Source organism: Buteo buteo, chromosome 22 (assembly GCF_964188355.1).
Source record: "Buteo buteo chromosome 22, bButBut1.hap1.1, whole genome shotgun sequence".
In the NCBI taxonomy this organism is placed as follows: Eukaryota; Metazoa; Chordata; class Aves; order Accipitriformes; family Accipitridae; genus Buteo; species Buteo buteo.
The window spans coordinates 3,354,811-3,380,258 of record NC_134192.1 but is presented as its reverse complement, the minus strand read 5'-3'; the positions used below and the strand labels follow the sequence as shown (position 1 = coordinate 3,380,258).

The window sequence follows — 25,448 nt, the reverse complement described above, 5'->3', positions numbered from 1 at the left end:
AACACTGAAGACCTTTCTATTTAAAGCCTTGTGGGATCAATTGCTAACATAAGGAGCATACAGCTGAAAATAGTAATTTATGTAGGATTAATTGTGTCAGAGAAGATGTGGTGTTGATTTACCTGGGAAATAGATGTAAAAAACTTGGAGTTTTGAAGAGAAACATTTAGTTGATGTTCTAAAATATACAAATACATGGCCATCAAACAAAAGCTTATTTAATTTTCAAGTAAACCTTGAGCCATCTAAAGAAGTCATGGTTTGGGACCTGTTGTATCTATGGAAGGTATTTCTTAGATTAACACAAATGTAAAAGGGTTAGAATGCTGAAGACCTTGCAGCTGCTGCTTTGAATGGCTTGCTTCTAATACATGCTGAAATCATATGAATTACTGAAGTCCGGTTGAGATTTAATAAAAAATTCCTTGTCCTATCTCTTTCTTTACAGACTTGTTACAAGTATTACATGAGCGATGACATTAGCCGTGATTCAGATGGAATGGATGAACAGTGTAGGTAAGTGTACGAAAACTGAAATAACACCCACAGCTCTTATGTTTTGGTTTGGTTCTTTTTTTTTCCTTGCAATAATGAAATTACTGACAGATAAAGACCAGTACATAAGAGCTTAATCAACAGTTGTTTCTCAGCAAGAAATGCTCAACTCCAAGGTTTTTGTAAATATTTGATTGTTATTTTAATAATTAACAGGAAAACATTTTATAAAGAAATCCAATAGCAAACACTTGTAAAACATCACATTTTTAACTAAATAGAATGCCACCTTACAAAGACTTTGAAGGCGGGGATAGAATCTGACATTCTAAACCTTGTGAACCACAGAAACTTACCTTTCCAGAAATATCTCCCACTTTTGAAATACTAAAGTACTTCTCTGTCCTTATGTCATATATCTAAATACGTAATCCAGTCAAAATTGTGTGGTCTGTGATGCCTTTGAACTTACTTGTCAGCCACTTTTCAGGTCTTCATCAAAGAACATGCAATCTAGACATAGATCAAAAAACTTTTTTTTTTTTTTTTTTCCATACATGCCTGCAGTAATAATATACCATTTAAGGCTAGAAAGACTTAGACTAATTTGTTTTGCTGTAAAATAAAAGAAATCACCTTTTTTTTTTTTTTTTTTTAAATTCTCAGAAGGAACATGGAAAATAAAATGTAATTATTTTTTTCACTTATTTAAAATTGGTGCTGAAATTATGTTTGGATATTACTGACCATTTCAGCTTTGTGAACTGTTAATCTAATATATTAATTTTCTGACTTTCCAATTTGCAACTGCGTGCTTTTCAGTCATGCTTTTAATAATGTTTTCAGTTAATGGATATCTGTCTATCACCTGAAATTTAAAAATGCAGATTCTTTATCAAATAGTGAAAAATATGCAAAATTTTCAAATTTGTCACCTTGTTGATATGGAGGTAAAACTCTTATATTTCTTATGTCTCTTTTCAGGTGGTGTGCTGAAGGTGGAAATTTGATTTGCTGTGACTTCTGCCATAATGCCTTCTGTAAAAAGTGCATTTTGCGCAACCTGGGTCGAAAGGAGCTATCGACTATACTGGATGAAAATAACCAGTGGCACTGCTATATTTGCCATCCAGAGCCTTTGTTGGACTTGGTCACTGCATGTGACAGTGTCTTTGAAAATTTAGAACAATTACTGCAACAAAACAAAAAAAAGATCAGAGTTGAAAGTGAAAAAAGTAAAATATATGACCATACAGTCAAGTTTTCTCCAAAGAGAAATAATTCAAGTTGTAATGGTGAAGAAAAAAAACTAGATGATTCATATTCAGGTTCACTAACGTATTCTTATAAAGCACTAATGGTGCCAAAAGACTTGCTTAAGAAAACAAAAAAGCTGGTTGAAACTACAGCAAATCTGAATTCTAGCTTTGTAAGCTTTTTGAAAAATGCTGCAGAAAACGTAGAAATAAGCCCAACTGTGCAACTTTGTCAGCTAAAAGCTTTTAAATCTGTGTTGAGTGACATGAAAAAAGCTCATCTGGCACTAGAAGAAGGTCTGAACCTGGAGATTCAAGCTTTGAATGTTAAAATCAAAGATAAAAATACCAAAGAGAAAAAAACTGATGTTAGATCAGAAAAAAATGAGGTGAAAAAAGATGAAGGAAAGGAACATGTGGCATTAAAAGAGGATGGCACTGTAAAGACACAGAAAAAAGTTGTGTCAGAACAGCCTGACAGCGAGCCCATGGATCAAAGTGTTCCAACAATGGAACAAACAGATAACAAGCGTACTTCTGGTGAAGATAAAAGGTCTGGCAGAAATGAAGAACCTCAGTATGAACCTAATAGTACAGAGGCTTTAGACATGGATATAGTGTCCATTCCCTCATCTGTTCCTGAAGATATTTTTGAGACTCTAGAATCTGCTATGGAGATTCAGATTACATCAGATGAGCAAGACAATGGAAATACAGGAACAGATCATGAGACTCTAAATTCAAATACAAAATTGAACACTCCTATGAAAGATACCAAAGGTGGTACTAAGTTAAAATCATCGGCTAAAGGAACAAAAGAATTGATTGTAAAATTGACCCCTGTTTCCCTTTCAGAGTCTACAGTTAAAGCTGAAGATCAAGACAGCAATCTAGAAAAGGGAAGTAAGGATGTTGATGTAATACCTAGAGCAGAAAACTGTGATTCTGTAAAACAAAATCATAATGCTGGCAGTGAACCTTCCACGGAGAACGAAACTGTCTCACTTGTAGAGGAATCTGATCTCAGGAGATCACCGCGTGTGAAGACCACACCTCTGAGGCGCCAAACAGACATCAGTCCTTTAACATCAAATTCAGAAGAAGATAGCAATGACACGTGTAATGAAAAAAGTAAGAGAAAATCATCAAAACAACCAAGGAGGAAGAAGGATAAAAGAAATTCTTCTGACAGTACGGTTGATGGTCCTAGCCCTAATAAACTTTCTAAATCAAAAAAGCCATATGTATTAGATCATAGCTCAGATTCTGATGAGATGCCAGCTGTTCTTAAAGAAGTAGCTATGATGAGTCACAGTTCTTCAGATATTGATAGCAATAGCGAAGCACCAACAAATGATCAGAAGACTTCAAATTTTCTAAAGGATCAATCAGTAAAGGATGAAAATGGAAAACGAAAAAGAAAAAGTTCCACTTCTGGTTCAGATTTAGATGCTAAAAGAGGCAAATCAGCTAAAAATTCTGCTGCTGCTAAAAAGAAACGACAAAACTATTCAGATTCTTCAAACTATGATTCTGAGTTAGAAAAAGAAATAAAAATTTTGAGTAAAATTGAGTCTGCAAAAAAAGCCAAGAAAAAATACTCACAAAAAGAAGATAGTTATGATTCCTCTGAAGAAGAGCAGAGGAAAAAAGTAAGTAGTAAGAGAAAGGTAAATTTGGAGAAACAGAGAGAGAAATCTTCTGAAGATGATGATGCTGAAAAGTCTTCCCCGGAGAAGGAGATTAATCATTCTTCTGAAGATAAAAAAATCACTAAGGGGTCAGCTGCTAAGGAAAAGATAAACAGAGACTTAAAAGAAAAAACTGCAAAGGGAAAGCACGATGAGTCTTCTGACGTTGAGAAGTCTTTACTGGAGAAAGAGGAGAGCTGTCCTAAAGGTGTAAAGCTAAGTGAAGTTAAGAGCAAAGATTTGAAAAAGAAAAAGGCACAGGAAGATTCTTCTTCGGAGAGTACTGAGAAATCTGCAAAGAAAGAGCATAATTTTGATTCTTCAAAAGACAGATTCAAGAATAAAAAAGGACCAGAAAGCAAAGTGAAGAAAACTGAAAAACTGAAAAAGAAAAATTACAAGAAAGAGCAAGATGATTCCTCTTCTGATGTTGAAAAGCCATCTCCAGGGAAAGGCAGTTGCAATTCTTCTGAAAATGACAAAACTAAAAATGAACCAGTGTTTAAGGAAAAGAAAAGGAGGAATTTGAGAGAGAGAGTACCTAAAAGAGTACGGATTGATTTATCCTCTGATGCTGAGAAGTCTCCCCTAAAAGAGGAGAGTTCTTCAGAAGATGCTGTGCGGCGTAAAAAGCAAACTGAAACTAAAGAGAAGAAAAAAATAAGTCACAAAAAGAAAATTTCCAAGAAAGAACAGAATGACTCATTGTCCTCTTCTGATGAGGAATCTTATGAAGAAAGTAAGAAAAAGATTAGAAGAGGGTCAATGAAAGAAAGTAAAAAGAGTAACTTAAAAAAGAAAGTGTCAAAAAAGAAGGTGGTTGTCACTTCATCTTCCTCATCTGATAAGGAAGAAAATGATGAACAGAATTCAACAGGTGATGGAAGCAGCGATGAGCAGAAAATTATGCCAGTGACTGAAAACTTAATGCTGTCTGCTGGTACAGGATTTTGTCAGTCATCAGGTGTGCAAAAGATGTTCATCTACACGTATTATTAATATAGAGGAAATTCGTAAAATTTGGGTAACATTTAATAATCCGGAAGTGAAGATATTCATAAATAGGTAATTGTACGTTTAAAGATTTGCAACCAGTTAGGTTTTCTGATACTGATTTGGAAGCACCCATTCCAATTTGTGCAGCTTGTCACTCGTGGAAGAAAGGATGTCACTGTAAATGGAGAAGCTTGAGAAGCTATAGTCCGTAATGCCAGCAGGTATTTCTTTGCAGCACAGCTTTCAAAAGCTTGTTCTTCTCTTTCGCTGCCCAGGTGCTATTTAGCAGAAACTGGTTTTAAGCACTAAGTGTCTAGTGAACTCAAATTTGTGTGCCCATGGTTACGCACTAGAGATGACTCTGAAGACTTGCAGCATTGCAGTATACGTTTTTAAAATCAAACAGGTGATCTTTGCAAATCACAAGACATGTAGCCTTAGAGCAGCTGGTGTCAGTTAACAGAAATCTGTCATTGCTTACTGTTTTCATAGCAGGTTTAATAGTAATAATTCTTTTTCTTGCCAAGGTAGAACTACTTAATTAGTGTCTTATATCTTTAGGAAATTAGAAAGAAATTCAGAACTGCTGAACTTGAACACTTGGTTTTAAAGAACTTAAAAAGGAAGGGTAATTTTCACATCACATGGACAATACACATGTTTTTAATACATGAATTTTCAGATAGAAAAAGTAAAACGTATTTACTGTTTTAATTACCATGACAGGTAAATTGTTTCCTATTTGTTTGCTTCTGATGATGTTTCATAGAACTTTCTATACGTTACTGTGTTTGAGCCAACATTTACAGTACTTTGTGAAGCTGGAACTAAACAAAAATTGAATAAAACAGCAATATGTTCATGAAGATAGCAGAAGGGACATAGTTGCATTTTGGCTTTCCTGAAAAGCCCTTGTAGGCAGACCCCAAATGCAAAATGAGGTGGTTGTTGTTTGTAGTTTCTTAAAACAACAAAACAAAAAAAACCAACCAAACAGACAAACAAAAAACCCCACCCACCCCCAAACAAAACACCCAGATTTTAAATGAAACATAAAGTTCTTCCTTTCTCCCACCAACTTGATGCTGACCCACATCCCTAAGTTTTCCTGCAGTTTAGTTTCTGGAGGGTTGTTAACCTTAACCTGCAGATGCAAAGGTTGCTTTTTACAGGTGCTATGCTGCTTTGGATTTAAAGCACTGTAAGAAAGCAAAGTTTGATTAATGGTGTTTTGTGTCGTTGTAGAGTAACAGTTGGAAATTAAGTTTCTTATTCTGCATATTATACAGCCCTGTAATGTTTGTTTTTCAAGGTCCTCTGATGAAGTAAGTTTAGTTGTGTCTCTGTGCACATAATACTGGGACTTTTAGGGCTTTTCCTTGATGGCTGCCAAAACAATGTTTTCTCCAGTGATGCCACTACTGGGAGAGATTGCAAATAATAAATGGTTTGCATAGTAATGAACTAGCATCTGGCATGTGGTAGCTGCCACGGCTGTTAAAACGCTCCCCATAGATAGACAATTGATGGTACTCGGTGACAGTGACCCATAGGCAACAGTTCTCAGCATCGCTGGACCATCAAAGAAAAATATTTCAAGAATAAAATTGCTCACATACAGTATATGTTCATAGACTTGGTATTGAAATGGCCCAGGAGGAAAAACTTGGTCATAATGTATCAGAAGGTATCTGAGGCAGTGAGAGTGATTTGTTTTATTTGCAAGTCACAAGTGGAAAGATCAGAGAACTATTGGATGGGAAAGACAAATCTAACAGTGTACAAATTGGAAAAATGAGACAGTGATGTGGGATGATTCATGGTAGAGTTAGACTGAGTGAGACGTGGGTCGGTTTAGCCTGGAGAGAGGATGCTAAAAATGGGGAGTCTTAATTGCTGTGTTCTAATCACCTAATGGGTAGTTATAGAGAATGCTGAGCCTGATGCATGACAAAAGGATGAGAGGCTGTGGGTACAAGTTTTGGCAAAGAAAACTGATTAGCTACTAGGAAAAAATTCTTTACATTCAGGATGGTCAAAGCCTGAAACTGGTTGCCCTGTCAAATTTTGGAATCCCTGTCCTTGGAAATACTCAAAACTTGACTGGACAAGGCCCCGAGAAAACTGACCTCACTGGAGTTAGCTCTGCTTTGAGGATGCAGTTTCAGTAGATTATGTGCAGAGGTCTCTTCCAACCTTATTGTGTGATTCTGTGAGAATCTGCCTGTGTTATATTAAGGAGGCAAACTTGCCCTTTCTCTTCAGTTTGCTTTTGGCTTAATAGGTGAATAAATGAAGGAGTGTTTTCTGTGTCTGACCAAGCTACGTAAGTTGGTGGTTGAATGAGACTTAGAATCTGGTTTAAGCAACAGGATACTTCTATTTATCTAAGCCCAAGAGTGAGGGACTTTCTGTGATCAGCTCTTACACAGTCCTGTCGAACATCTGGCTAGTGGTAATTCCAGGACAAGTGGACATTAAAACAACTTGGAGCAGGCCTCTCGCAGTCTAGTTTTAGTCCACTCCCCACAGGTGGAAAATAAACAGTAGAACTTATGAATGAGGGGGATCTCAGTTCATTAGGGTTTTGAGGTCTCTTTTCCTAAGCTTAATTTTACTAACTAGCAGATTTGACTTACTTATATGCAAGTCAGAAGAACGAGAGAAAAGAAAGGGGAAAGGCCTGGGAGTGTGCTAGAAATAATCTGAATTCCTCTAGTTCAGCCAGGAGAGTGCATAGGAGCTTAAAGGCAGGTATCATACTGTGCTATTCTTTCTCTATTGCATGTCCCATGCTGTTGGTTTTGATGTGCTTTCCATGAGACTGTATCCATGTAGTGCAGCTGAGTCTGATATTTGCATTAAGGATAGCAGGTGTAATTTTCAAAACTTAAGTCTTCACACATACATGACAAATGCATGCATTGTATTTGATACTCCGAAGGCAAAAATAGTCAAGGATTATTGTTTGCGAGTACTTAATGGCAGCAGGGTAGCTCATAAGTTTGGTAAGTGATTCTGTAACGTATTTGGGCCTTCTTTTCAATTTACACAAATTCAGTAGTGGAGCTTCTGAAATGGAGCTAATAACTTCTTGGGAAACTTAATTTTTGAATCCTAAGTGAAGTATTCAGTCTGTGTATGTTTTGGTGTAAAACAACTAATTTCGCAGTATGTATTAACGAAAAAAATGCAAGTTGTGTGTAGTAGCAAGTATAATGCAGATGAAAGTACTGCTTGAAAAACTAGATACTTTTATTAATAAAAATATTTATTTTTATATGTTAAGATAGGTAACTGGCTTTTTTGTTTGCTGGTAGAAAAGTGGTGGTGTTATGAAGCTATTTGTATATGGAGATTCTTGACGGAGACAGTAGTTCATGTGCTGTGTTGTTCATTGCTGTTTATTGCTGATTTTATATGTATTAAGTGTTCATGTTTTCTGGTTTTTTGTTTCCCCTTCCTCCCCCAGGAGATGAGGGTGAGACTAAATCAAGGGCTGTTCCAATGGAGGAGGAGGAAGATGATGATGATGACGATCCTGAGAATAGGTATGATACCATCCGTAAGGACTTAAAAAAGATTATAACACACCCTAGGCGTGGGCGCAAACCGGCGCAACGGAAGAGCAAGCAGGTTGTAAAAACCACGACTGCCTGCCTTGTAAAGACTCACTCACGGGCTTCCCGCAAGTTTGAACAAGGGGCCAGAAAACAGAGGCCAAAATCCAGAAATGCAAAGAAAGTACTTAGAAGTGTTAGCTAACACACCTTGCATAGGGTGTGTTATAAATGCACTGCAGCACTGTCCATTTTATGTTCCCATTGAAATTGTGAGGTTTGTGAGAAGTATTTCATTCAGGCAGGTAAAAACCTACTTCTTCTGATAAATGTGACTTTGAGCTAGCTATATGAATAGAGGGTAAAAATTTGCATCTGTGCAATATGCAGTGCTAAAATATTTTCAGATATGTTACATAATTTGCTTTTTTAATTGAAACACCGTTTCTCAATAAAGAGAAAACACAAATGTGGAGAAAAGAGTATTACATATTTTCAGTTGTTAATTAAACTGAGTTTTAATCCACTAAAGAATACCTGAAGTGACTAATGTGATAGTTAAGGCCCTGATTCTACAAGCACTGTGCATAGGCTCAACTGGTATCAAAGAGACTAATTATACATACACGTTTTAAGTCTTTGCATAGATATTTTCAGAATTGTGGCTTATATGTATTGCTTCAGTTTCAAGTTCAATAAAAATGAATCTATGTAAGATATAGTTAGTTAAGACATGTCATATTTTACCAGTACCATTGTAGGTATCAAAATTAGCCTGGCTAGAAAATGTAAAAGCTTTGTTTCCTAATAAGTGAATGCAACATGAAGTATTGCTCAATTATGAGCCACAGTTCCTTTTTGGAAGTTATTATAGTTAGACTAAAGAGTTGTTCAACAAATTTTTATACAGTATTTCAGAAACTGATTTTTTTTTTTTGCTATATAGCATGTATGGGACCAGCTTCATAGCTTTGCACAGTTGCTGATGGAGTCTTTTTCTGCTTCTGAGCCTTACTATTTTAGGATATGGTATCTTTTGTTTCACAGAGTTGTATGTTTTGATCTGTGGCTGAAGTAAATTTTTAAAACACTGTTTTATATCCTTTACGGACCTCAGTTTGGCATCAAAATGTTGCTGCTGATGTAGTTCTTGATTGTTTTCAGTCATCAAATTTAATCAGATAATTCAGCTTCTAAAGAAAGATGCTCCTTAGGGACTTGACAGCACAGGGTCATAAGCAGAACATGTAAACATTGGTAATAGAAGATTTTTTTAAGTGATGCTTTAATTCCAGTCCTGTTCTGATTATTTTTTTTCCTTCTTTTTTCTTTTTTTGTTTGTTTCTTAAGTGTTTCTGGTTGATAACTAAGCCAGTACACTTTTGTCAAAGTTCAGTGTTTACCATACAAATGTTACTGAGAGATCTTAATTACTAGTTTAAGAGCTATATTCGGAAATGAGTTAACCCAATTGGTAACAAACAAATCAGTAATATGAATTTGGGGTTTAAAAATCAGTTTCTGTACTTTGTTTTTAAGCTGAATCTTTGTTGAAGTTTTTACTTAGGGAATATTTTGAATATATATTGATGAGATGGGGAGGTATTTTGTCAATAAACAGTTTTGTCAACCTTCAGACATGTTAACTGGTAACTGCAGTCTAATTTTACATTCATCACGCATTGTACTTGGCACCAAGATCAGATATATAAAATGTAAAAAGGTGGAACAAATTTCAAGAATTTAAAAGCTTGTTCTTCTGTTTACTCAACACAAAGTGTTTAAATAGTTTACCTACTATTCAGATAAGTTGCCTATTTTCTTCCAGGCCAAAGAGGGTATGTAGTACCTACCAGGTATTTGTAGTGTGGGAACTCTGATGTTTGCAAGTCTCTAGTTTAGATGTTCTGTTATTTGCATACCTTTGGATGTGCATGACATGAATATTAATAGTCTTGAAATCATCTTTGCCAAAATGCAATATCCAAGTGGGTCATAATATGACATACAGTGCTGTATGCTTTCATCTTATGTTGTGTAATTATCTATTACTGGTCCTTCTGATCTTTTAAATGGTACTGTTTAATATGTTTGCAGTAGTTTTGTTTATTAAGAAGTTAATAGTGTATTTCATGCAGAATGCCTTTAAGTATTTGATGGTTGCAATAAATTTTTGTAAAACGTTTTTCTTGTCCAAGCATTTAATTTAATAAAACTCTGATAGCTTGAAAATCGGACTGTTTCAACAAAGACAGTACAGTATTTAGAACAAGGTGTTTGGCAGTTTTCACTTTTTTTTTTTAGATATGTATGACATTTCATTCAAATATTCATTTGAATTCACTTAAAATATATTTTAAATGGTTCTAAATTTCTTAGTAATATACAAAAGGCCCATTTAATTCAGTAGTGCTCTAGCTGAAAGAATGGTGGCTTTTATTAGCCACCTTAAAATCTCCTCCCCATTCCCCCAATCCTCCCCCACCCCCAGCTTGTTTTCGGCAACCTTATTTCTATATATAGTTAGTAGGTATTTATGAACACTACGTGTGAGTTGATACAATCTAATTGGTAATAATATGTCATGATAATTAACTAATGTTTAAAATTATGACTTTTTAAGAAGAAGAATTATTTGTACAGTGGTAGCATTGTCTCACCAAGATTTTTCACAATCTATAAATGGGTCCGTCATATTGGCACTCTGAAATTCACGAACAAGAATGGTGCAAATTATCATTTGGAGTTAAGTCCACATCACGAGAGGCTGCACCTACTAATCCAATTTTGCTGAAATGTCTGAAGGATAATTTAAAGTAGTCCTATACTGTGACTAAGCAACTCCTGGGTAACTTCCAGTTTGCCTATCTCGTTTTAAAAATGTTTTCTTTTAGCATAAGTTAAAAAATACATAGTAACCAATTCATTATTTATAAATCTATATTGTTGGTGTCGTTCTTCCAAAGGCGGAATATATTTAAATCCTGGTTTATATAAAATGATACATACATACTGTTATTTTATTCTGTAGTTGGTTTTATGTCTTGGTTGAGATTACAGTCCCATTCTGTAAGGCACTATATAAATATGTGTTGGGAAAATGTCCTTTATACAAATCTCATGATATGTTCAGGTAAGATGGAGTGGGGCTAGGCAATGTGGCATGCTCAAGGTCACAGCAGATCAGTGGCAGAAATGAATGAAATGCAGGGGGGATTGTTTGGGGTTTTTTTATTTATTTTTTATTTTTATTGCTACCTGAAGTCTTGTGCTGGAGGTCATGCAGCTTTTCGTGCTTCTCAATTACATTTGTTTATAGTGTTCAACTGTTAAATCTGGTTGGCCAAGAACATCTTTTGTGTCCTTGACTCGTAAATATTGCGGTATCTTTTGATTTTCATGAGTTTCTCTGGAAGAATGTGAGCGGGGGGAGTTTTCATGCTATCATAGCTTGTTTTTCTTGGTACTTGCAGTTTGATATTAATGCAAATATTAAAATGTTAAAGCTAGCATATTAAGTTTCTTAGCTTAGAAACCTAGTCACTTTAAATGGGTTTGTGTCTTAAAATAGAAGTGTGATATATTATCCTGAGCCACATATAATTTAATTTAAAACCAGTTTCAAGAGTCCAGTACTCAATTTATTCTAATTCATATAAGCCATTTGTTACATCAGTTGCTTGTCAGGTGCATTTACAAGACTTAATCTGTTTGGTTCTAATATTGCTTACACTTTTAATTCCTATCAGATATGTAGTTACATTAAAAATAGGAATCTTTAAATTCTGAGCATCTCAGCAATGTCTTAACACCATACCAGTAGAACACATTGAAGAGAATGTAGCTTTTTTCACTAAGCAAACAGTTCCATCTCAGTTGGATTCAAAGTGGTTGAATCTTTATTCTAGCTAAAAAATATCTCTAATTTTCTATCTCAGAGTATAAAAGCAGTAACTTACTGATCAATATTATTATAACTAATTAGAAACTAATAAGTTTGCCCAATCTGATTGGTGGTTATGATGATGATTAGTAGGAAAATAACAGCATCTTCTGTTTATGGACAGTAGATTTTGTGCATGGTATTTTTAGGTGAATGCCACATTTGTTCCCCATCTCCCCAAAATATATTTCATAAAAGAACAAATAAAAATGTATGTATTCTTTCGTTAAGAATGAAAGTTAACCTTTGTTTACAAATATATAAGTAAATTTTTAAAGGTGACTTGTATGAAAGGTAAGTATTGTTATCCATGTACAATTTGTGTTAATTTTGCTAATGCAGTTGAGGACAATCCAAAATAAGTGAAAGGCAGTATTACTAGGCAGTACTTTCAGGACCGAATTTTAAAATTTTGCAGTTCTTTTTAGTGTTTCTACTTCTTTTTCTCTTCTGAAGCAGAACTTTGCTGATAATATTGTAAATTTTTTAAATAAGAAAAGTAGCCAAACTGCTGCTGTCTTTATTTCCTGGAGTAGAATTCAAGGTTAATAATTCATGTTAAAAGCTTTTAAAGAGAAGCCAACCTGTGATATTCCAATCAGTTGGATTTTGAAGAAAAAGTTCTGACCATTAAGAGATGGAAGAAATATAGTCTTAATTTCTTATATAAGGAGCTATTAATTTCTGTTGCTGTTACACATGATGTGGTGGGTTTTAAAACAACAAACAAACAAACAAAACCAACAAAAAAACCTAAGCCCCTTTTCCAAATCCTCTGGAAGGACCTAATCTAGAAATCATTTGGAAGAGGATGTTACTTATCTATGGACTTTTAGTAAGTTTTCATTGGGTTCACACTGTGATCTATTGATATATATGGAATTAAAGCTTACCAAGAGTACTGCATTTTAAAGTTTTAATCAGCTATTTCTTTGCAAGCTATTTCTCAAGGCGGGGTGGAGGGGGTGTTTTGGATGCTGAGGGATAGTCTGTGACTCACTGAGCAATCTTAGATGTTTACTAAACCATTTTATTTCCGCCTTTTAATAATAATTGAATATACATTAGCATTAGAATCTTTTTGGAAAATATACTACCACTCAAAAAATAGAAAATACTGTATGAAATGTTAGGAAAGTTGCCTTGGGAAGATTCCCTTTGAAAAGTTCCTTTGTTTTAGGGACACGTTACATGCTGAAAAATGAAATACAGATTCTTTAAAACCTATTTTATAGTGCTACATAAAAGTAACAATTTAATTTTCTAATCTATTAGAAGCTGTACTTAAGAGATCACTGTTCCTTTGCCATTTCCAAGTGAAGCCTAGATTGTTGGTTGAGTTTCATGGTTTTTGACCTATTGTTTTGACTGGTATAAAAGCTTTCCCATTCTGAACTGTGTGCATACAGTATACATTAATTCTCCTGAAAAGCAAGACAGACCAGATTTGACGTAGCAAAAAGGTCTTTCATTTAAAATTGATGGATGGAATGAAAACCACAGTATTTCTGATATTTGTATGGGGAAGGCCTGGTTTCATTCTTTCAGGATTTTTTTTCCCCTGGAAGTACGAGTTCTCAGATAAGTCCACTATTCCTCTGCTTTTGACATACCATTTTATATTTGCCTTGGAGAGATTCACGTAAGATTTTTTTTTTTTTTTATGTTGCAACAGCATGTAAAGAAATAATTTTTCCATAGTAACTTCTTGTATGTTAGCTGAAAACATTGTGCTGAATTGAAACTGTGAGAAGCTGAGCAAACAGCTTGTGGAACAGGAAATAAGATCATAATTTTTCTTTGAATTTCAGGTCCTGTAGTGTTTGATAAAACTTTTTTGTGTGTATGTGTATATATACATATATTTTTTTTGCTATAGTTGCTATAAGGCAAGTGCTCGTAGTGATATGTGGGATTCAGTGTGGGGTTTTTTTTCCTGAGGCACTTGATATCAGTTTGTCTTGAGACATCATGAGTTACTTCAATTACTACAGCATCTCTTTTGCAGTAGGGTGGGCTCAGGCAATTAGAATGGTAATGTAGCTGAAGGCAGACTATGTAGAGGCAGGGTAATAAATTCTTTTTTTTTTTTTTTTTTTTTAACCTGTGAGTTAATGCATATTGCAGTAATCTTCTCCCTGATTAAAACATGCATTCAGTGATACACTTTTTTAAAAACTGTGTTTATATATACACTAGTCAAGTAGATTCAGTGCCTCAGGAAATAAATCTCATTGATTTAAATCAAGTAAGCATGATAACCATTAGGGGGGGAATAATTTGAGTATTAGAATTTGGTCTGCAGCATCTTCACATTCTTGTTACAGTTCGAATTCATATAGGTACCTATCCCAGAAGTGACAAGAGTCTGTCCAAATAGACCATGAATAAAATGAAATGTTTAAGTTGGTACATTTTATAGCTATCTCCAGTCTTGCTGTAAAGCATGAGACTTCTTTAAAAAGCATTATATGGATTTGCTTTCTAAAAGCAAGTTAACATGTTACATCTAACATATTTTTGCTGATATATACTCTGCTACCACAGTGACTTTTCATCATGTGTCTTTTTTTTTTGTTCAGCTTTCAACCCTTTTTTTTGAAGTTCTGAATGGTATAGGATTACACTTATCATTCATAGATTTACTTGAACAATGGAATAAATAGTTTTTTCTGTTTTACTTCAAAGAATTGCCAAGAAAATGCTTTTAGAAGAAATCAAAGCCAATCTTTCCTCTGATGAGGATGCATCTTCAGATGATGAATCGGATGAAGGAAAAAAGAAAACTGGAAAGCAAAATGAAAACACAGGAGATGATGGTGAGCACCAAAAAGCATCTGGAAAAAAGAGGTGCTGTAGCACCTGTCATAATTTCAAAGGTCACTTGGGAAAATTATGATTATTGAAGTTTCTTCAGTTTTCAGTAAAAAAATGTCATTGATAGGTAGTTGCCAAATAGATGCTGATATACATGATCATGAGGATTATCATCTCTTTTACTCTTCTGTGAGTGTATTTTTTTGTTAATAATAGTCTGATTTTTGTAACCAGTTCAGAAGTCCTAAGGATTTGTGAGGAATAATCTATCCAGAACTGTAAGACATGCAAATACATGTGAGAGATTTGACTAACATATACAGTCATTGGAACAGACGTGCCAAGTGTTCAGGCAGCGTAAAATACTTAAAATTTAAGGGAACAATGGTATGTTGTTGCCCATACTTTCCTGAAAAGCACAGAATTTAGCCTAAATTAATTTAGATTTTAATTCTTGCCAAATTTAAGTAAGAAAAAAATGACCACTGTGCATGTTGTACTGACTTATCTCTGACAGAAGAAAATGATAAGGAGGATAATTCTGAATCGGATTCAGAAGAAGAAGAATCAAAGAAGCCTAGATACAGACACAGACTGCTGAGGCACAAGCTGACAGTGAGTGATGGAGAATCTGGTGAAGAAAAAAAGGTGAAACCAAAAGACAAAAAAGAAGGGAAGCGCAGAAATAGAAGGAAAGGTACGTAATCAAAATATTTTTTTGTCACAAAAAGTACTTGCTTCTATAAAGGAAGTCCAAAGCATGTCAGAATGGAGATCTGAAATTCTGTAATTTTAAAATCTCTGTATAAACTTCCTTGTGTATTAAATCTAGAATTTTCTTATCTGCGTTTGGTAAATAGTGTTATTTAAAATGTTGAATACAAATGCAGCTCTCTCCACTTATGTGTCCTCTGAATTGGATTAATCTTGTTGACTCTTAGAATATTAATCTTAAATAACAGAGGCAAGCCCAGTATGTCTAATTTGTGAAAATCAGTCTTGTCCTTTATGTAATTTCTGTCTTTAACTTGGACTGTTAGTAGGCCCTGTGCATCAGAAATTTCTCCATCCTAGTATTTAAATGTTGCAAACTTTAGTTGAACACCAGATGGCACTGTGAAATGATGCTTGACTTTGATTTTTCATTGTTGCATGCAAGAACAAAGAATCTGTCAGCCCCTTGCACTTAATCATTTTGAGCAGAGGAGGGGAGCGGTAGTAAAGATAAATGCTTACTGCCACGTTGGTCGCTGTAGATGTTGGTAGTGTTTTGTGGCCAGTGGGAGTAAGGGTCCACAGTGCTTTCCTGTTCTTAGTTTTGCACTAATGCTAGCCATCTTTTGCGGTGTTTCACAGACTAAAAGATGCAGTGCATTTGTTTATTGTTTTCTTTCATGAAAACTCTCATTTTTATCTGAGTGTATATTCATGCTTTTCCTCCCTTATGGAATTGCAACTCTACCAAAAATATTTCTTTCAAGAAAAGTAATTGTAAATTACAGTGGCAATGTGCAAATAAGATTCAGCCAGACTAATTCTCAGGATTCTGTCGTGTAAGTCTTTTAAGTTCACTAGTCTCAAGTAGAACGCTATACTTTATTTCAGCTCACCGGTTCTTAGCCCTATGGGCTAAATACTACGTTTCCCCATGTATGTAAAACAATCTTTGTTTTAAGCCTTGTTCTTCATAAAACAGTTAAGCTTTCCACTGTGTTCAAGGTCAAACTGAAATTATAAAGGTGCTAAATGGCATGCTGGTCTTACTTACCTATAAATGCCAGTGATGGCTCCTAAAAGTAGTTATGGAAGTATTACCTAATGCTGCTAGTTTAGGTGTATTTTTAATTGTCTTTTGAGTCAGTTTTAAACTGGCATTACCTGAAGAAACTTCAAGCCATAAATACAGTAATATAATTGCATATGTTGTTAGTAGATAAGGGTTGTTTGCATGAATTGTGAAGTATGATTATAAAACTACATCTGAAACATTTGAAACAAAAGCTTCTGTTTAACTAAAAATCATCTTCTGTTTTCTGAAGTTCTGTACTGTTTCCCATTGTGTTCTCTCCTCCTCACCCACTGTCTTTGAAATGTGATGCTTCCTAATATAATGCTTTCTGTCATTTGCTTGTAAACTACACTTAGGTATATTCATACATAAAGACCTCAAGTCTTGTTGGCATAATATGGTACCTGTTAGGACTCAGCTAGTGCTTACCTGTTAAGCTTTTCTACTCTGTACTCCTTATATTCCTGTTGCTTCTTACTAGTATGTTTAATGTGTCCCATACTGTCTGAAATGAATTTTTACAGTGCTTGTTGATCTTAAACAGTTTGTTGTATAATTAGAAGATATGTAATGGTGCTAACTTTGCAATAATATTCAACTTGAAATCATACTTTATTTTTAAAGTCAGCAGCGATGATTCAAATGACTCCGAGTTTCATGAATCTGCAGTTAGTGAAGAAGTCAGTGAATCTGAAGATGACCAACGACCAAGAACAAGGTATAAATAAAACTTAACTATGCTTATCCCGTGTTTGGTTTTTGGTTTTTAATAGTGCAGTTTAGGCAGTGAGACGGTAAAAGTTAATGACTTTGGACCAGTCCTTAACAACCTTTGATGATACTTGTGTATAATTTGATATCTGCGAATTAACTTCGTAGCAAATGTGAGAATTTTGAATTTTTATCACAGTGTGTGGTACGCAGCAATTGGATGAGCCAGTATGAAAGAAAGATTAACAAAAAATGAGCATTTTTATGCCAAATATGTCAATGTCAATTGAGGAATGGTGGATTGCAGTAGAAAACTAATACTTAACAATTCTGAGATTCTTCAGAGTTGTCTGGAATAGACTGTTGCTATGTGTGTCCAGTGAGTTGAGGGAAAGGAAGGAATTTGGAAGTAAACCCCTGATTGCACAGAAGGAGTATATATGCTGTTAATCAGCAATGTAGTTCATGTACTTTTTTTATCATTGTTTTTCAGTGAGGCAATTAATTATTACTGTTAAGCAGTAATACTGCCTTTTTTTTTTCCTAGATCTGCCAAGAAAGCTGAGGCAGAAGAAAACCAGCGGAGTTACAAACAGAAAAAGAAACGAAGACGAATAAAGGTTCAAGAGGATTCTTCGAGTGAAAACAACAATAAGGTACTATATTGTGTTTTGAATTAATAAATGGGAAAAGGAGTTCCTGTCTCTTCTGCCAACTGCTCAGGGACTTGGGTATCTCAAACAGCTTTGTACAAAGTACGGTACAAAATTATAGCTTTTCTCAGTGTTAGTTCAGTGCTAAAATTTGTAAAACCACCACCACCATTAACCGCCACCCTCCTTCCAATCATTTGATACATTACACAGATAATCATTCTCTTAGTCTATGGACCACCCCTATAAAATGTCTTTAAAATGTCCACAAAATGCCCATTGAGTTAATTTAGTCCATGACTAACAGACTCCTGCTATAGTAATTCTTACAACATGCAACTCAAATCATGGGTTACAACAATTTAAAGGTAGATCCATTACAGTCTCCACCCCAGTCCTTTTGGGCCAGATTATAGAGTTTAACATTGCAATGAACTCCCCTTGCCCCTGCTCTGGCTTGGACTTATCCACAGACTGCAGTCCCTTAGGGTTCTACCTGCTCCAAGTGGAGCCTTATCTATGTGCCACAGTCTCTTCAGGGGTATACCTGCTGCGGCACAGGCTTATCCACAGCCACAGATGCTTCGAGGTGTACCTTCTCCAGCATGGACTTATGCTTGGGTCACAATCCCTTCAAAGGTATACCTGCTGTGGCAGAGACATAACTACGGCCACAGACACTTCGAGATGTACCTGCTGTGGCATGGGCTTATCCAGGGCTGCCGATGCTTCGGGGTGTCCTGCTCCCGTGTGGGCTCATCCACAGGTCACAGTGTCTTCGACTCGAGTTCACACTGGAGTTCCATCCTGTCCAGTACAGCAGCACAGAAACAGCAGTGATACCCTGGCCATCTGCCAGCCCAGGCGTATCGGCATTGCTGTTATCAAAATGTTCCCAGGCACAGCAGAGTAAGATGATAAGAACTACAGCAACCAGCAAAAGCAAAAAGGATCCACTAATGAGCACTAGACTCTAATATATGGTGAGGCAAGCACAGGAGCCTGTCAGTTAATAGCTAAACAGCAATAACAGCTATAAATTCAATCTAGCAAATTCCAATCAAATCGGTCGTTATTTTGAACTCTTCGAGCCCCACGTTGGGTGCCAAGAAGGACTGTCATAGTTTAACCCTAGCCAGCAACTAAGCACCGCACAGCCGCTCACTCACTTTCCCTGCTGGTGGGATGGGGGAGAGAATCAGAAGAGTAAAAGTGAGAAAACTCGTGGGTTGAGATAAAGACAGTTTAACAGGTAAGGCAAAAGCCGCATGCACAGCCGCAAAGCAAAGCAAACCAAGGAATTCATTCCCTACTTCCCATCGGCAGGCAGGTGTTCAGCCATCTCCCCAAAAGCAGGGCTCCATCACACCTCACGGTTACGTGGGAAGACAAAACGCTATCACTCCGAATGTCCCGTTTCCTCCTCCTTCCCTCAGCTTTATATGCTGAGCATCGCATCGTATGGTCTGGAATATCCCTTTGATCAGTTGGGGTCAGCTGTCCTGGCTGTGTCCCCTCCCAGCTCCTTGTGCACCCCCAGTCTCCTTGCTGGTGGAACAGGGTGATAAGCAGAAAAGGGCTTGACTCTGTGTAAGCACTGCTCAGCAATAACTACAACATCTCTGCATTATCAACACTGTTTTCAGCACAAATCCAAAACATAGGCCCATACCAGGTACTGTGAAGAAAATTATCTCTATCCCAGCCAAAATCTGCACAGTCATGTTGGCTAATTTGTTTTCTAAAAAAAAGTATCTTTTTCCTTACGAGCTAAACTCCACCTGAGTATATAAAAGTTTTTGGGAGCTTATCTAAAAATAAAGGATTTGATGGTCTGTGCCATAATTTTCCTGCTAATACTTGATTTATTTAATTTGTAATAGAGTAATTCTGAGGATGAGGACAATGATGATTCAAAATCTCCTGGAAAAGGCAGGAAGAAAATAAGGAAAATTATTAAAGATGATAAGCTTAGAACGGAAACACAAAATGCACTTAAAGAAGAAGAAGAAAGAAGAAAACGTATAGCAGAAAGAGAACGGGAGAGAGAGAAATTGAGAGAGGTATGTTCTGTTTTCTCTGCAGAATGCTAGGAAGTTGAGTAGTTGATGATATTTAAGATGACATAGTTCTACCTCAATTTAATTTGATAAGTAATTTTAAAAGTACTTACGTAGCTTTGTAAGCCACAAGTTTTATTTGTAGTTTCCTGTTAGTTAACACTGATAAGTTTTATTTAAGACTCCTGAGATCTTTAGAAAGCTGTTTCAGTTGCCTACTGCTTTACTTTCCACGGGGAAAAGCACTCTCCCAAAGTAAGTTGTGATGCATAGGAAAGAATTTAAGGTTTCTCTTACTTCCAATTTTGCTAAAGCTAGTGTCTGTCAAATGCTTGCTATTATTCACATGTGGAGTATTCCTGTGATGCCCTGTTTCTGCTTATAGGTGATAGAGATAGAAGATGCTTCGCCTCTGAAATGTCCCATTACAACTAAGCTGGTTTTAGATGAAGATGAAGAAACCAAAGAACCGTTAGTTCAGGTTCACAGGAATATAGTTACCAGACTGAAACCACACCAAGTGGATGGTAAGGAAAGAGAGTCTTAAATTTCACTTTTTTTTTTTCTTTTTTTCCCCCCCTCCACTGGGGCACAGCACCTTATGCAGCCTGAAATAGAATAATAAGAAAAATTCCTTGGCAGGCAAATGCCAGAATGCCAGATTTAATGCTTTATTTTTGGAACATCTGAACAAAAGTAAATGAGATCAGCAATACATAAGTTAGTTTTACAAGCAAAGAACCTTAGAAATGTAAAGTTGGAAGGGTCCTCAAAATTATCTAATTCTCCACACAGAGGCTGAATCAAATATATGTTTACCCATTCGATTGAGGAATTAGTATATTCACTTTTTACAGTTTTCGGTGAAGATTTAAAAACCTTGCAGTATTTTCCTGTTTTTCTCAACAGAATTTTTTTTTTCTGATACCTGTCGTGACTGCAAATCAAGCCATCTTCTTTCCTATTCTGTTTCTAGTGAAGAAGGAGAAAAGGAGAATAACCAATCATAATTTTCTTCACAGCTCATTCTGTTACTTTAAATTTTCCTCAAAGTTCACAATCTACAACCTTTCCATTTTAGTAAGAAACTTCTGGACTTGCTTCAACTCTTAATGGGAGGTGCCCTGAACCAGGCACAGCAGTCAAGTTGAAGCCTCATCTGTGCTGAGTATAGCATGGTAGAATACAACTCCCCAGTAAATATTGCAAAGAACAAAAAAAATCACCCAGCAGACCCTCATGTTGTTAATGTGTTCTGTTATGTATCATATATTTCCTTTGCTCTCTCAGCTGTCACAGTTCTTACTTGATTTTTTTCCCTCTTCAGGCATAGAACTTCACATCTGATCTGTCTTGGCAGAATTTCTTCTAGTTGGTTTCAGATAATTTTGCTAATTTACCAAGATCATTTTAGTCTTTTCATGAATTCCTTGCCACTTTTTGTTCTGTCTCCTCTTTTCTTCCTATCCCCAAGATTGCAGTCATCTGCAGTCTGCACAGTAATATTTTCTAACCCAGTTGCCACATCTTCAGTGAAAACTGTGAATATAATTAAGTTCAAGACAAAGATCATACCACGTACAACCCATTGGAGAGAAATGAATCACTAATTATCCTGAGCACTGCTTTTCTAAGAGTTATAATGATCTTACAGTGATCACACCTATCTTTTATCAGGTGAACTTTAATAAAATGAATGTTTAATAAGAAAATTTTAAATAATTTTCTTCAGGTGTTCAGTTCATGTGGGATTGCTGTTGTGAATCTGTAAAAAAAACAAAGACATCTCCTGGTTCTGGATGCATTCTTGCTCACTGTATGGGTCTGGGGAAAACGTTACAGGTAAGAAACAAAAGTCATCTTGTTTTCTGGTCTGTAGCTTGCTCCCAAAAGCTGATCCAGCAAAAGTCCATTTTAATGTCTTTCAGAACATAGTAAAACTTACTGTTTCCTAGGCAGTGACTCGATGAGGGTTGCTGGAGGAAAACATTTTGTAAAGAGGTCTTGAGAAAGAAGTTGTGTTTCATAGTGTACAGCCGTGAAAATTCTGATACACGCTTGTGCTTTCTCTGCTTTTAAAATGCCTAAATTTAAATTAGGTAATCATTGATACTCATGTGAAAAGGTCATAGCTAATTGTAAATGATATGTAGCTCCCTTGCAACTCAGAACAAGAAAATACAGCCAGTAGCAGACATGCTTCAGGAACCTATGTTTCTAAGACAGTTTAATAATCTTAAGCAGGTTTTGTTTTTTACTGTCTTCCTCGTTCATATGTTGCTCCTTAAGCTGTTTATTTTCCTCAATGGTTTATCAATTTATTTGTTGCACTGATAAAGTAGAGGTTTATCAAGGGTTTGGTTTTTGTTTTGTTTTTTTTATGCCAGACTTCTAGTGTCTAAAGTCAGACACTTTGTGTTTTAGTATAAACAATATTTTGCTACAGTTTAGACTCTTCCAGGTTGAGGGACAAGGGACATTTGTTTTCTATTTCAGTAATTGACTGTAAGTACATTCATATTTTTGGGCTGTTGTGCATCACAAATGGTTAAGACCAGAAACTTTCATTGCCTTGGCAGTTAACTATAGGACATACTTTCAACCCCTTTTTCACTTCTTTATTTCTTTTCTTTGGCTTCACAATTCTTTGCTTCCTGAGATCTTCAGGTTCAAGCCTTCGTTGTCACTTCAGCGCATGTTCCTTCTCCTTTACACTGCTGAAGACTGCTTTGTAAAAATCTTTAAAACAGAATATTGTAGCATTTCTTAAAAAAAGATTTCATGTTTCTTGGTTTGATACAAGTGGCTCTTCTGCCATGTTAAAAGTTGCATAGTGAACGACTTAACATTTCTATTAGTCTCTAAAACCTGAAGCTCAATTGCCATTTTAAAATGTTTCTTCTGAAACTGATCATCCAAGCAGTTGCTTTAAAGCAGTGCTCATAGCTCTTTTTCTTGGGCCTCTTCTAATCATTGCAGGCCTCAAGAGAAGCTTATGCCCTTGACCTTCAAAAGAGGTGAGAAGATCAAAAACAATTTTCTTGAATTCCCTGCCTCTCAGTATTCGTGCTAGAACCTTTTCAGGGTAGTCAGGAGTGTTGAATTTCTTTCGTGTTCACTTGTTTCCAAGTATCTATCTGTCTTTATAAATTTTGGTTTTGCATATAGCCAGATGTAGCATTACCACAAATGCTACGAGCAAAGAACTGGGGTGAGTTGCCCATCTTGTGGCTCTGCTGCCTGCTCTTTTCCCAAGAATTCCTTTAGCAGAAGTCATTTGACAGAAGAACCTTTCCCTCTGATTCTGGGAAGGAGAAAGGGAAATTCTTGAGAACTCTTTAAGAAGAAAGGAGGATAACAACCTTATCTGTGCTTGAAAAGGCCCTCAGAAAAGCAGAGCCGCTTTGGTCTCCCTGTCGTTGGCCTTCGTTGATGCTATGTTTCCTCATGTCTGGAGGAGGGAGATACTCCTGTATCTTTATCAGGACAACTGGCTAGTGAAATGAATTACTGTGAACCTTTTTGATCTCTGACTCGAGCTGAATCATTAGAAATCAACTTGCAGCTTCTGCAGACATCAGAATTTACTAGAACTGATTTCAACTCGGGATCAGTCAGGGCCTTGCTGTGCCGAGTCACTTGACAGGAGATCTGCCTAGTGCTCTGGTGAGTTAGTGACTGGGAAGTCTAGATCACGTTAGCAGCCAGCATTTGTGCAACACTTCGTTCTCAATTCTTTCTTCACATGCTCCAAATATGGATGCACTTTACTCATTCCCTGGAGTGCAGTCTCTGTAGCGTGGTGATGATGGTTCTCAAAGAGGTTATTTTCTTCCTACAGTGAGGATGGGATCCTCAAAGCGTCTGTGAGGAAATGCCATTTCACCATCCTCTCCCATCTTGGTCAGTTGTGGTAGAAGCTTCCCCATTGGATTGGGAAGCCCTATCACTTGACCTGAAGGCTCGAGATCTGTTCATTCGTAGAGAGGTCAGTATATCAACACAGTGAAATTCCAACCTGTATGAAAGATGTCTCAACGTTTTTGTGCCGTAGCTAGATGCATAGTCTGCAAGTGACACCAGTCAGCTTTTATGACCTTGTTAGTCACTTAGCAAAGAGAATGCTGTAAGATCCTGTTGACAAGCAGTTAGTCTTTGACACCTGTGTGTTTGGAATGAGGTCTCTCCGTAGTTTTTACTCTCTGTGGTGCTCACATCTGCTTTGCCATAGTCAGCACACCTGGACGCTGCTAGATAGCAGACTTGGCTTGGCTTGAAGTCTTCCGTTATTATTTTTAGGGACTTGAAATACGCTCCAAGAGAAAATCTGCAGAGACGTTGTAGCAGGAGGTATCTGTTACTCTTTGCTAGCATTAGCTGTGCCTTACTGGGTCAGATGGCTTCCTTATTCTTGTGTCTTCCCTCTAAACCATTGCTACCCAGCGTTCTTCAAAAAGTGAAGTTACATGAGAAATACCTAATCCTGCCCTCCTCTGACCTAATTCAGACAAATTTTATTTAGGACTTTCTGATCCTGAAAATCTTCCTTCCTGACCTGCGAATTGCAGGATACAGTCATGGAGAGCTTAGGCTGATATAACATCTTCAGATTCTTTAGATCCCCTAGATTCCTCTGCAAACAACAGGCTCAAGGGACTCAAGGGAAGCTTGTTTTTTGTGGTTTTCTGATTTTGGGGATTTTCATGGGTTTACGGGGGGGTTTTGAGTAACACAGAGCTGTGGATGATCAGAGGGACCGCGGTCATTCACTGTATGTACTGTTCACGTAAAACAAGCTGCAATCTTGGTTGTTTGCAGTCCACAGTATGTGGACAGTACATTTTTAAGAACTTCAGCTGCAGCGTATATAGCTTTGCTTTGCTTATGGAAGTTGGGGTGACAGGCACAATATTTTGATGATCTACAGTCCTATAGAAGAGGACTTCCATACATGCTTTGAAAATCACCTTTGAAGAGAACATTTTTACATGCTTAGTTCTAGCTTAGGTGTTACGGTACTTCAGGAGTTAATTGTACCTTTTACTGAAAATTTGCAATGTTTTGCAGAACTGTTGCGGTTTAACTAGCAATGCAGTCTAGGTGACTTTGTATACTTACACTTTATACACTATATACTTTGGTGAAATACTTTGCAGCAGAAGGTATTTTTGTATGTGATCCAGATGTGTTTGTGACATTGGTTTTGGCTGTAACTTCTTGATAATCAAAGAAAGCCACAGTTACAAATATGTATCAAGTATTTTTACCACCAGTGTTTGTAGCTTAGGTAGTTGTTTTTTTCCGTATGTGGTCATTTGCCAGTCCTTCTATTGTAATCTGTAATGCCATTTGTTGTTTAGCTCTTACAAGAGCTAAATCAGCGATAAGTTTTAGCAGACTTTGCAAACTGCAGAGAAGAATGTCATTAAAGTATCAGGGAAATAAGGCAATTAGGGACTCGCTGGCTGTCTAGGACA

General features: G+C 36.4%; 1 protein-coding gene across 4 annotated transcripts in view; it reads left to right on the top strand.

Annotated features, from left to right (window-relative positions):
- Nucleotides 1-25,448, top strand: part of ATRX (ATRX chromatin remodeler) — an 89,143-nt gene that overhangs the window by 26,273 nt on the left and 37,422 nt on the right. For all 4 annotated transcript variants that reach the window (XM_075054246.1, XM_075054245.1, XM_075054247.1 and 1 more), the window contains 10 exons: nt 449-516; nt 1,480-4,406; nt 7,911-7,989; nt 14,630-14,760; nt 15,276-15,455; nt 17,172-17,265; nt 17,806-17,914; nt 19,795-19,974; nt 20,357-20,498; nt 21,704-21,813. In XM_075054246.1, coding sequence (XP_074910347.1) covers nt 449-516; nt 1,480-4,406; nt 7,911-7,989; nt 14,630-14,760; nt 15,276-15,455; nt 17,172-17,265; nt 17,806-17,914; nt 19,795-19,974; nt 20,357-20,498; nt 21,704-21,813 — 4,020 coding nt within the window. The remainder of the gene's footprint in view (nt 1-448; nt 517-1,479; nt 4,407-7,910; nt 7,990-14,629; nt 14,761-15,275; nt 15,456-17,171; nt 17,266-17,805; nt 17,915-19,794; nt 19,975-20,356; nt 20,499-21,703; nt 21,814-25,448) is intronic.